Source organism: Eucyclogobius newberryi, unplaced genomic scaffold, assembly GCF_026437365.1.
Source record: "Eucyclogobius newberryi isolate DKJ021-1_F unplaced genomic scaffold, fEucNew1.0.hap1 SCAF_4, whole genome shotgun sequence".
In the NCBI taxonomy this organism is placed as follows: domain Eukaryota; kingdom Metazoa; phylum Chordata; class Actinopteri; order Gobiiformes; family Gobiidae; genus Eucyclogobius; species Eucyclogobius newberryi.
Window position 1 is genome coordinate 13,106,478 of NW_027316056.1, and position 13,128 is coordinate 13,119,605.

The window sequence follows — 13,128 nt, forward strand, 5'->3', positions numbered from 1 at the left end:
GCGGCCGGATGGAAGAAGGTGAAATTCACCATTTAGTGGATGGGATCCGTCTTCTAAGATGGACCCAACTAGCCTCTGTAGCTGTCTAGTGAGGAGGGATTCTGGGTCCTGCTGTGGCTCTCTCTTAGACAATAACATCAAACATAGTGGGAAATAATACAACACACATTACAGAAAATTGAAATGGTCTCATTCAATTCCAGGCCTCTAATTTGTGACATATCATTTCAACTGTTCCTAGATGTGGCACATGACAATAAAGTAGGAATTTGAGAAGCGTTCAGGTGTACACGTGCCTTATTGTTGTGTGCCAGTGAGTAGACCGCACATTTCCATATAATGTGCAAATACGATTGAAGTGGAATCCTGTTGTGATCTGGGAATGTACAAGTATAATTAAAGAAAAAGGGATTTCCAGCAGTCTGATGATCACATTTCCCGTGGCGTAGGTGTGAGACGGAGGAGAGGACCACGAAGTGCCTGGAGCAGCAGGTAGCGCAGCTCCGAGAGTCCAAGAGGAGGGCGGAGCAGAGCAGCGAGAGCCTGAGGAGCGACGTGCACCAATCCATCGTAGAACTACAGCAACTGCACCAGGACTACCAGGTCTGAGCCGGGAACCAGAGACCAGCCGCCTTTCAGCCGCGTCAAACAGACACAGACAAATAAACGTGGTGTAGTAGGAGTAGGAGACAAACAAATGGTTCCTAGACTCTGACAGATGATGGTTATTAAATGTGCACATCGTAAATTTAAAACAACAAAAGACAGAGCTGCAAAATTTGAATGAAACAATGATTTGCCAGAAGTTATTCGGCCCACTACAGCTCGAACCTTATTAAATTAGAAAAACATAACAAAAATTGAGCTCCAAACAATATGTGCCATCTATTATTATTCAGTATTTCATTTGTTTTGTCAAATAGACAAACTCAGAGTGATGTGGCGTCAAGACAAGTGTACACATACAATAAAAATAACATTTATAGCTATGTCTAAATTAGCAATATTAGTCTCTAGAAGGGCTTTTTACAATCAAACTGGGTTCACATACACTTACCATTACAAATGCAAAGAGTCTCAATCTCACAATCTTCGTGTTTATGTTTTCTTGCCATATCTTCCAGTGCAAATCACTTCTACAACATTACATAGGTTGATCAGTAACAGTAATAACTTCTACAACATTACATAGGTTGATCAGTAACAGTAATAACTTCTTTCCTCTTTGACTTTACGTAATTATATTCTGTCCTCTCTCCCCCCTCCTCCCTCTGTCCCTCCGCTCACAGGCTGCCCAGGCTCTGCAGCGGGCCGACTCCACTGATGCTCTGTTAGCCACTTCCACAAACACAGCAGCAGCAGCAGCAGCAGCAGTGCACAGAGCCAGCGGAGGGGGGAAGCAGGAGGATGGCACAGCGATGGAACTCACCCGACTGCTGCACGAAATCAGAACGCAGTGCGATTCCCGGACCCGAGTGCCCATCGGCCCAAGCCCAAGCCCCAGACAGAGACACCACGGCCCGGGCAACCTGGCAAATCTACCCCCCGGACCAGTCGGGCCTTGTCACTCCGGAGCAGGAGGGGCCACAGCATCAGCATCAGCATCAGCAGCATCAGCATCAGTCAGGACGAGCGGAGGAGCACTCGCAGAGGTACGCAACACACCAAGGACTCGTGTGATGTCAACCTGGAGCTCTGCCAATTTGACACACCCGCAATAACAACAACATGAGCAGGTTTCACACACAACACGCTCAGGTAAATGACTCGAGCGGCTGTGAAATGATGTGACTGGTTCAGACTGCACGCTTCACTTTTTTTGTGTGCGTACATTTGGCGCTTTCACTTTCCCTCTTTAGTGCCGGGCGTCCCACTATTGCAGAGTAGCAGCGTGGTCTGGTCTGGCATCCCGGTGTGTAAAAAGATCCCTGGGTGCTTGTTAAAAATGCATGAGGTGATCTATAGTACAATCTCAGATGCTCAGCAGGTAGACTTTTCTGTTTGCTGTTTTCTCAATGGAAGAACATAGATTTGTTTTGTTTCTCAGCCCGAATGCCTTTCATTTCACAAAGTGTTCCGGCTCCTCGGCTCAGTGACTTTAGCTCCGGCTGCAGATTTCCAAATGCAGTCGTAAATCACATACACACTTTTGTTTTCATCAGACTCACACTGGCTCAAGTATTGTCAAAGCCAGTACATTACAAAATGGAATCGGAAAATCACTTTGAATTGCAGTCTATTACACAATTTCTAATAGTGTAAGATTTGATGTATGTAAAACAATTGAGATTTGAGATCACTCTATTTACTGTATTCTTCTGTCACTACAGTGCGTTAGATGAGGTCACCTTGAGTGGTCCAGCAGTTTAAGGACTTAATCCATGGCTCTTGTGTTTTTTTAATAGTTTGGGCTAATATTAACCTTTATATGGAGTTGTTACCGAAAATTTTGTTGCCAAAAATGGCAAACATTGCTATTAACATTCGATTTATGACGTTTGATCTAGTATCAAAGGCAATTTGTTCAAGAATATATTCATTACCTCCAGCTTCTGAAAATCTGTCAATGAAATCTATTTATTTCATTGCACCGTACTTGTTGACATGGATTTCTATTGATTTGAGAACACCAAACGCCCACAGCACATCGGAGCTGTGTCAAGGCGATGTCATGTCATGATAGATAAAAGGTGTGAACAGCGTGTCCAGCTGTGTCCACACTGTTTCTCTACAGACAAACCTCACCTGTGACTGCTCTCTGCGCCATTCTACAAGATATCTGTGTGCAGGGCAGTACATGTCACTGCATTAAGTATCCAACAACAGCGCAGTAACTGTTTAGGCTGGATCTTATCTGGCGTATGTCTGATGAGGCTGTGGCCCCGCAGGAGGAGGCAGTATGGGCGCAGGTGAACATGGGAGGAGCCGCGCTGAGGGAGGCCAGGGCAGAGCTGGCCGAAGCCCGAAAACAGTGGCACGTGCTGCAGGTTGAGATCGAGACCCTTCATGCCATGGTAAGAAAAATGTACTTATTAAAAACTATAACAACTAATTAAGATAAGATATGCCTTTATTGTCCACACATGGGGAAATTTTGGTGTTACAACGTAGTAGAAACAGAGGGAAAAGACAGATAACTTATAGGAAGTTTAAAAAACACTCTTAATAGAAGAACTCCTATAAACAAAAACAAGAACTCTTATTAACCAAACTCCTGTAAACAGGACCTCTCATCTCTTAATAGGGAATGGAGGGAAGAAAATAAAAATAAAATAATAACAATAAAAATAGCTGGCATAAGACAAATAATACTAATAATAATGGTAAAGTAAACACTCTTATTTACATCAGTTATGTGCACATGAATATGACATTAATTGTGTTACTTACTACTTACTTACTTGTATAGTAAGTAGCTTTGAACATGTTCTACAAATGAAGCTACGAAACGCATAGAAACGTAACATTTAAATATATATATATAAAATGATGAAGCCAAGAGGCGATTTATGGCAGAGAAAAGGACTTATGGCAGAGATAACATCATTACAGCGAGGCAGTGAACCGGTCACAAAATGGATTTCATTTTTGGACAAGCACATAGTTTGTAACTGTAGTCGTTACTCTTCTTATATAACCACTTCTCTGCATTGTTGACTCTTAATACTTTTTGTGAATGGGCCCTTTTCACAGCTATTGAAGAATAAAACCCTGTGCAGATTACATCATAACGTTTAGACAGCTTTCAATGCTTGTTTTCATTTGACATAAATAGATCGGATACAACAGACCTGTCTAAATGAGGTCACTGATGGATGAGATTAGCTCAGACAATCAAACAGGAAATGACCAGTAAGAGTCTCAGTCGTCTTTTGACACACATTTGTCTACAGTTGCTTTATGTTGAGGGTTATGCTTAACCTTAGTCATGGTTACGTCCTGCATCCATGACAACTCCGACTCCCATAACAACATGGCTAAACAAGGGAACTGCCACAACACCACACTTTTAAAGGGGAAATATTATGCTAAATCAAATGAGCCTTTAACTGTGTTTCCTGATCGTTTATTTACTCAAAGTTGGATTTCGGTTAGTGCATAACTTCAGTAAAAAAGAACTGCTTATGGTAATTTGGGCCCATGTCACTGTGAAGACTGGGGGTCAACAAAAATTGGTTTGAAGGACTTTAATGGTAAAATATCACAATGAAGATGCTTCTCAGTTCTGTATTTTTGGAATAGGAAGTCAATGGTCCCATTTAGATCAATATTGCGATTTACAATGAACAAAATTTAAAATGGTGACCTACTAATGTGGTTGAAAATCAGGTCACAGGATTACTGACTATGGACTTGTATAAACTGAGAGAATTTCTAAACTTCCTTTGATGGCTGTTTTCTGGTTACTTACTATATGAAGGTATAAAAACAACCACTTCATTTAAAATTACATATTTCTTAAGCAATTAACGGCATTCTTAATCCGATAATGGTGGAATCGTCAGAAGCAATAAAGATGGGTTTAATAAGATAAGATAAGATATTCCTTTATTGTCCACACATGGGGAAATGTCATTGCTGCAACGCAGGTAGATACAGAGGAAAAGGACAGATAAGTTTAAAAAACACTCTTAATAGAAAAACTCTTATAAACAAAACTCTTATAAACAAAAACTCCTATAGACAAGACCTCTCATTTCCTAATAAGGAATGGAGGGGAAAAATAAAGATAAAATAAAATAAAATAAAAACAGCTCGCGTAAGACAAGATAATACTAAAAATAATGGTAAAATAAACTCTCTATTTTCATCAGTTATATGCACATGAATGTGACATTGTTGCATGTGAGTACATCAGTAATCGCACATGAATATGACGGTATTGCACATGGTTAAGTCAGTATTGCACGTGTTCAGGGCAGTGTTTGTTATAAAGTCTGACAGCAGCAGGAAGGAAAGACCTGCGAAGCCTCTCCTTCACACAGCGAGGGTGGATCAGAGCTTGTGTTTTTTCCCGATCCACACACCTGCCAATATCTATCTGACTGTCGATGATCGTGCACACTTATATTCTGTCATTCTTGATTTCCCTCGGCGTAGGAGAAAGGTCTGGAGACGTCTCTGCAGCACACCCAGCGCCTGTACTCGTCTCAGCTGCAGGACCTCTCTCAGGTCATCACTCGACTGGAGAGCGAGCTGGAGCAGGTCCGGTGCGGTCTGGCCACTCAACGCCAACGCCACAGCCAACTCCTCAACACCAAGATGAGGCTGGAGCGCGAGATCGCTACCTACAGACGGCTGCTGGAACAGGAGGAGGGCAGGTGAGGGGGGGACTGAGGGAAATTACAAACCTGGAAGAGCCAAACAGGATGAAGTTATTTCATTTAATAAGGCCCTCTGTAGTTGATTATACGCTATGGTTGTGTAAAAAAGCACATGTTGAATAAATTATCTTTGACGGGCGTCAGACAAAAGTAACAACGATAGCTTTCTCGGTGCAGCACGAAAGAAAGAAATACAGTTTGAAGTGCATTATTTAAAGTATATTTTTTATATTTATTTGATTTACAAGATCAATTTAAGGTATATTTATTTGAATGTTTTATTTATTGTATTATGTCTTGGTTTGGTCATGATTTGGGACCAGTTTGAATCTTAATTAAGTAAAGATTTCTCTTGGTTCTTACCCTGGTTTAGTTCAGGTCTAGTCCAGGTATCGTTCTGGTTTAATCTCAATTTAGTCCAAATGTTTTAGGCATATTTTAATACAGTTTAATACTTTTACTAATGCTTCAATAGAAACATGACAGGAAAATCAAAAAACACCAACTTTACAAACTATATACGATTGCAAGAGTTGTAATATTACTACTTTCACCTTATTTGTAGATTAAAAACTACATTTTTAACATGTAGCTTGTAATTACAGCCAGACTATTCCACTATAAGACGATTGGAAACAGTCCAGCATTGAACTAAACCTAACACTTATTTTCCATCTGCTTTTTATGGATGCTTTTTTTTTTTTCACTTTTGACATGACGTTTAATTATTCTTAACTGTTAATGACACCACCTCTTTTCTCTCTAGACTACACCGCTGTTGTAGCTTTATAATTACGTTTTATAGTGCGAGGAAACATTGTTCAGTTTTATGGGACAGGTGCCTGCAGCCTTCTTCCCCTGCCATGATTTCATTCCGACATTGACTTTTATGAATGTTACCCATACAACGTGGCACCTCAGCTATTCTTTGTTCTTTGTGTGAAGTGGCATGATATTCACACAAAGAACAAAGAATAGTGAAAGAAAGAAAGAGATATGAGCCAAGTTTAGATAATACAGATAATAACCACAGAAAACGGGCAAAAAGTCATTTGGACATCGTTTTGTTTGGCAGAACATGCTTGATAATCCTTTTACAGACTTTGGTGTCATAACTCAAAAGATCAAATGCAAAACTACTTACTCATTATTTTAATAGTTGACTTGTCAGTTAATAGTTAGATTTTTTTTGGTTTGACAAACTTGCCAAAGGATTATTTCTGTTATACTGTTTTTTTAGCTGATTCTGGGGTTTTTTCACAATAAAAGTCTGCTTGCAGTCCAGAAAATGTATATTTACAGATAAAGCATATGTGATTATTTCAATAATCAAAATACAGCTACTTCCTTCAATAAAACAAATGACATAATTGATTAAGAAGGAGCTTTTCTTACTGTAAAAAGTGTTGAATTGATCCATATCTAATTCAAACAAATGTGTATTTTACCGAAACGACCAATCACAATTTTCTTCTGAAAAAACACGTGAAGGGGAACTACAGTGGGATTTTAGCATTACGTGTTCAAAACCCCCAAAACAACTATTGTACTCTTGTTGAAATGATGACACTTTAAACCAAATCCTTAAATCTTTGATGCCACTGATGGAAATCCCAGAGCAAGCCACAACCAGCACATCCCTGGTGTTGAAACACTCGTATTGTAACTGGTGTTGTTCTTTCACGGTGGCCTAGACTCTTATTTGTCACATCAGCATCTTCACCATAAAGGAGGATTTACAGTAACGCTACAATGTTTTCAATTGACCCAGACGGAATTGTTCTAATGTTCCGTTTGTGTTTATGCAGCATTAAATCGAGCTGGTTTGATCATTTGAGGAGAGTGAGGTTTGGCTTTTTTCATAAAGGCATTAAAGGTCCTAAAAGAGGTCCAAACTAGGGTGTTTTAGTTGCTTTTAAATGATTTTAGAATGATTCATGTAGTGAACGTCTTTGTTAGTATTAATACGTTTATCAAGTAAATGTAAAATATAAGTGAGGTAGCCTAAAAAAAGTTAATATGACAATTTGCTTGGAGCCACTCAGGCACCCATACTATATTCATATTGCCTGGAATATATAAATATAGTAAATAAAAAAAAAAGTGTGCTCTTTCTTTATAAAAAAATAAATAAAAAAAATTGATTGTCAACCAGGACTAGCTGAATATTCAAATGAAGGACCTCAGTATTACTGCATTCTCTATGTACATGGCTCTGTTTGTAATAATACCAGTTTACTCTTTTTATTTACTGTGTGTGCAAATGTTGTGGCGATTGTAAACGTGATGCAGATCCAGGTGTTAGGCTGTTTGAACTGTAAACATCTTGTCTACATTTTCTACTGGCCTGAGTGAACCTGTTTATGGATTCCGGTGGAGATGTTTGTGCAGGAAGTGGGGGAAAGCATGAGAAGAAGATCAGCATGTTTAGAGTTATTTGAATACTATTGCCTGGTTTAAAGTGTCATTTAGACTTTGTCGTTCTAAACCTATGTTTTTATGAAGACAAAAATCCTATAATGTATTAGGGGTGGGCGACAGTGACACAAATTAGTATCCCGGTATTTCCTGATAATGACAGTCAGACAATATGTCGATCTAACAGAAATGTGTTAAAACATGTCTTTAAAAAGGATGAGCAAAAGTGGAAAGACGATCACGTTTGCAGTAGTTGCCACAATACCTGCTGTGGTATCGGTGTCACTGTATAGTAAATACATTTAGGATTACTTAATGCTATAGAACTGTGTTTAAACAAGTCTGGTTCATGTAAATCCTTTAATGATATACTTCTATGTGCCTTTAGGCCAATATAAAGCTGTTTCCTTTGTTAACTCTCAACACTCAATGAACTCACAGTGAAACACATTTAAAGCTTTGTGTTTGCACTGTTTAAATGTTGCTATAGTAACACAAATACACTGATGTGAATGTATGCATTTATTGTTCATTATAGTACATTATGGCACTTTTCTAGAATGATGCGGCTTTGGTATGACATATTGCTGTTGGTGTTATTAATGATTATAAATGATTTTCAGCTTCTTCCATCTGGTGCCGAGATGTAAAACAAAGCTTTAAAAACAGCCTCGTCCCAGTTGCTGTAATAATTAAGCACTTTTCACAATTTTATTATTATTATGTTATTATGTTGTTATGTTCATTATTTTTATGTTGACTGTAAAGTTGTTGGTGTGGGCTCTTTGTCTGGTTTTATACAATATCTTTATTTTATTTATTAAGTGGGGTACTTTCTAATTGTTTGTAATCTATGACCTTAGGTCTGTTTTATTGCATTTTTTTTAATTGTATTTATTTTTTTGTCAGTTTGCTTTCGACACACATAAACTTTCATGGTGAACTTTCATGGTTACATTTATTGATATATAATTTTAAGCCTGTGGTACAATGGTTTCAACACAAATGCATGATAAGTAAAGGGTTGTTGTGTCTTTGAGGTACATGAGCCGAAACGCCCCCCCGATGTCCCTGCGCCTGTGGAAGTCTCCTGGAGCGGACTCAAAAGAGAGCAGCTCAGAGAACGACCAGAGCGACCTGGCTTTGACTCCGGACGAGCCCAAATCTGAGCCACTGCCCGACATCCCCCCTCTGGTTCCCCCCGACAACGGCCTCAAGAAGCGCTCCATCCTCATCCGACAGCGGAGCCTCGTCATACTCACAGGTCAGAGTCTGTTCTGCTCATGAAATACATTTTGTGGAGGATAGTGTGTAAATGTTGTAAAGCACTCACAAGGTTGTATTTGATGCCAACAGCCATTGTGTGTTTTTGTCTGATGTGTCGTCTTACCAACCCGAGTTCAGATGAGTGTGATTGACAGGTGCAGTGTTGAATTAAGTACTCATTTTTGCAGTGGCGGCTGTGGGTCTGGGGCTTGGGCCTTCAGTGAGGTCATACACCGTCCCACCCGATTCAATCCACCTCTTATTACCCTCATATACCATCATTATGATGCCATGACCCAAGACACTATACATTTAGACAGAAACGCAGTTTAACCAGGCGTTGCGTCACCTTCTCCGTGCCGATGTCCGTGCCGAAGAGTATAACTCTTACTCTGGGGAAGTATTTGTGGGACAATATATATGTATTTAAATTATATTCTGGTTATGTTTAGGCTACCAGAGAAGGCCTTGCTGGCCTTGACAATCCACCACTGCATTTGTTACAAAATATCACATTTTAAAAACGTATGTAAAAGTATTGAAGTACCCATTTAAAAATGAACTTTTTGAGTAAAATAGTGCAAATATTTTACACATATCTTTAAAAAACTGTTTACAAGTCTAATGTCAGATGTTTGGTCAACAGAAGTGAATGTATTCAGTTATTTTTGTTTGGAATTGAACTCAAAAGATGTTGGCAGAATGTCACCCTGAACCTGCAAAAATAAATAGAGGGGAAGGAAAAGTACTTTTTACTTTTCAGTGCAGTTAATACTGTAGTGAAGTAGAAAGTACAAGTTCCTGCTCTCAAATGTAGTGAAGCCTTAAATAAAGTACAGACCTAAAAAAAGTACTTTAACATTTGTCCTTTGTTACTTCCCACCACTGGACAGGTGTATTAGCCAATCAGAAACACGCATTCTCCCTCCATCAAAAGTAATGCAGCTGTTTACGAGATAAAAAGAGAGGGCGAAAAAGTAACACAAGGGCCTAAAAACACACAAAACGCTGTTAATCTGACTACAACTGAATCCTTTTCTTCAACGCTGTTAACCTGAGGTGAAAGAGGTTTGCTTTTGTCCCAAATGACAGATGACCAGAACGCTCCTCCATTTCTCCAGCGTCACGAGACTAAACAAACTCGTAGTAGGAAGTGGTTAGAACATACAGCGAGAACCAGACTGATGATGTTTACCCTTGTTCACATTGCTTCACACACTCAGATGCCTTTGCCCCCATCAGAGCTGAAATACTTGCATTGCAGTCTGCATTACATCCATGTTACATAAAGCACGTGGTCACCCTTCATGCCTGATTTGCTCCTGCAGAGCCTGAGCTGGACAAGGACCTGCCCATCTCCACGGTGAAAACCCAGGAGATTCTTCAGGGCAACGTGGTGCGCGAGAGTGCAGAGGGTCACGGCACCATCGAGTGAGTATCGATCCCAATTCCCCCCCTTTGGCCTTCTGTCAGCACCTCTGCGCCGCTCTGAAATGTAGGCACTACTTTCTGCGAGCAGGCGGGAACAGTTTCTCTTTAGTGCTAAAACAAACCAAGCATTTTACTTGAAGTGGCTTTTTGTCTCGTAACAAAGACACTTCAGGCGGCAGGGTGAAGACATAATGTTTTGACACTTTGGTATTAGCCAGACCGGCCTGCGTAATGTTCTGACGCCTTATAATTATATGTCATTATCCTTAACTCATCCACACCTTAGAAACGAGACAAAAATGTAGATTCGGTTTTGCCATTAGACTTCTAGTTGAGAACACATTCCCACGCATTGATCCTGCTGCGCTCTATGGGAATGTTCTCTGCGTGCATCGGTGTTTGATGTGGAGACTCTCCGGCAGACTTCAGGGTGGAGTCTTGTTATTATTTGACAAGACAATCCTTTGTTCAGGTGTACAGGTGTTACAAGCCGCAGAGCCTTTGTGATCAGAAAGATTTATGTTTGATGGCATATTAGAGTTATGACCGTGATGGCGGAGCTTGTCATGCGACCAGCAGCAAAATGAAACTGTAATGGATATTTTAATTATTATGTAGCTGCTGCTCTTTGGCGCCCTCTATTGAATTGATCTGGGGGGAATTGCATGTTCTTGCCAGCGTTTGAGATTGTGAGAAGGTTGTTGCAATAATATGCACAGTATATTACTTTATAGAAATAGTTTCAGGTGATTGGATGAAACTTTTAAATTTCAAATGGTTCCTTATTATTACATATTTTTAGAAAACAAATTAACAAAAACAACAGCAACACAAGGAGAGGGGAAAACGGGCAGGACCAGGGAGAATTCAAGATAAGAAAGGGAATAAAATCAGACAAACAGACAAAAAAGAAGGGTTAAAACATATCAAGTCCAAAACAACTTTACGCCACAAATTGACTCAGAAGTTAGATATTCAATGTGAGCTTTTCTTTCAGCATTTTGGGCTAACCTCTCAGTGTCAACCGTTTGAGTGTCTCTACTCTCTCTCTCCTCATTTTGAAACCTTGAAAATAACGTTTTCGGGCTTATCAAATAATATAAAAATAAATACATAACATTATGCCAAAACATGAATATCCCAATTTTGAATCTATTTAGTATATTTGCATTTCCTTTGAATGAATCTGCTTCTTCTTCTGAAAGTTCACACTTCACTGCGGTTGGTTAAATCCACCTGTCACTCACTCACAAGGAGGCGTGACTGATGAAAAGTGTCTGTGTTGCTTAAAGAGCTGCATAAAACAAAGAAACACAACCGAAATCTAAACCGATTTCAGCAAAATGCAGAATGGTCAGAGGGAAGAGATCACGATTCGATTTTTAGGCCCATACGGCCATTATTCGAATCTTTTGCTCGTGTTAACACAGCAAAACCACCTTAAACTCTCCGCTCTGCTTTGTCCAGGACGGAGAAGATCGACAAAGTGATCAAGCAGTGGGAGGGCTCTTTCTTCAGAGGAAACCCGAAGCTGAGGAAGAAGTCTGTGTCGCTGCGTTTCGACCTGCACATGGCGGTGGCAGACGAGGGGTGCGCTCAGACCAAACAGGACAGCCTCCCGGACGTGGAGGTGCGCCTCGTCATGAAGAGGTCACGCAGCATCGCCTCCATCACACAGTAGCAGCAGCACGGAGACGTTACAGCTGTTCGTACAAAAGCTATTGTTATTTAAAAAGAAATTATGCAAACACGTTTTTGTTGTTGTTGTTGTTGCGTTGGAACTAGGGGTTAGGCGATACTGACAAAAATGAATGTCTAGATATATATTTTTGGAGTATTCCGATAATCAGACGATATTATGTCAATTCAACATAAATTAGTGAAAAATGTCTTTAAACATTTTAGTAGAGGTTTAAGGACAAATGTCAAATAAATCAGAAAAGTGCAGAAATATCACCTTATTTCAAAGTTTACTGCATAACCTTGTTCATGTTTAATATTTGATCCGCATTTTTACTGTAAACGATATGCTCGGTTGGCATTTCTCATGATCTTATCTAAATGTTGACATATGGCCCACCTCTAGTTGTTCCAATGTTGTTTCCAATTCAAAAACACGCCAGAGTATTTTTGTGCCGTTTTTTTTTGCTGTTTCTGAAAAGGAAAAAATGTTCAGTTCCTCAGCTTTAATTAGAGTTTAAATTTGTCAATCCTGTGTGTCATCTTCACCAGCAACTTCACAATATAAAGCATTTGTTTGGGTCATGTTAGCAGTAAAACGTTAGATACCTTAAATACCATGTTTCTTCTTGCCATTTTAAGTATTATAATCTTACATTTTCTATTTGGAAACAATATTTTCTTCTTTTTTTGTATTATAAAGTATTACTTAAACAAATTATATCAAAATGTAACAAAATATAATGTTTACTTAAATTATTTAAAGGTGTACTATGTCACTTTAGTGACAAACCCCAGAAACGTTGCGTAGTGCACCTTTAACATTATAAATAAATAATGTATTTGACTTTCAGCTATGCGTTTGAGGGGCAGATGCTTTTGTCATATGTGAGCAGCGTCCTGTCCTGCTCATGTTATAGTTACTTCAGCTGCGTTAGAGGAGTCTGCGTGGGCCTTAGAGAATGAATGTAAGTGTGAATAGTATCTGTACCAGGTTGTGCCCCGTTTA

The 13,128-nt window shown here is 39.4% G+C and overlaps 1 protein-coding gene across 3 annotated transcripts in view; it reads left to right on the forward strand.

The window, feature by feature from the left end:
- krt222 (keratin 222) overlaps positions 1-12,193 on the forward strand; it is a 19,358-nt gene extending 7,165 nt beyond the window's left edge. For 2 of the 3 annotated variants that reach the window (XM_072463587.1, XM_072463588.1), the window contains exons 4-10: positions 450-603; positions 1,290-1,652; positions 2,889-3,014; positions 5,101-5,321; positions 8,783-9,006; positions 10,337-10,439; positions 11,907-12,193. In XM_072463587.1, coding sequence (XP_072319688.1) covers positions 450-603; positions 1,290-1,652; positions 2,889-3,014; positions 5,101-5,321; positions 8,783-9,006; positions 10,337-10,439; positions 11,907-12,120 — 1,405 coding nt within the window. In that variant the 3' untranslated portion in view covers positions 12,121-12,193. The remainder of the gene's footprint in view (positions 1-449; positions 604-1,289; positions 1,653-2,888; positions 3,015-5,100; positions 5,322-8,782; positions 9,007-10,336; positions 10,440-11,906) is intronic. The other variant, XM_072463589.1, reaches the window with a different exon arrangement.
- The last annotated feature ends 935 nt before the right edge of the window (positions 12,194-13,128 follow it).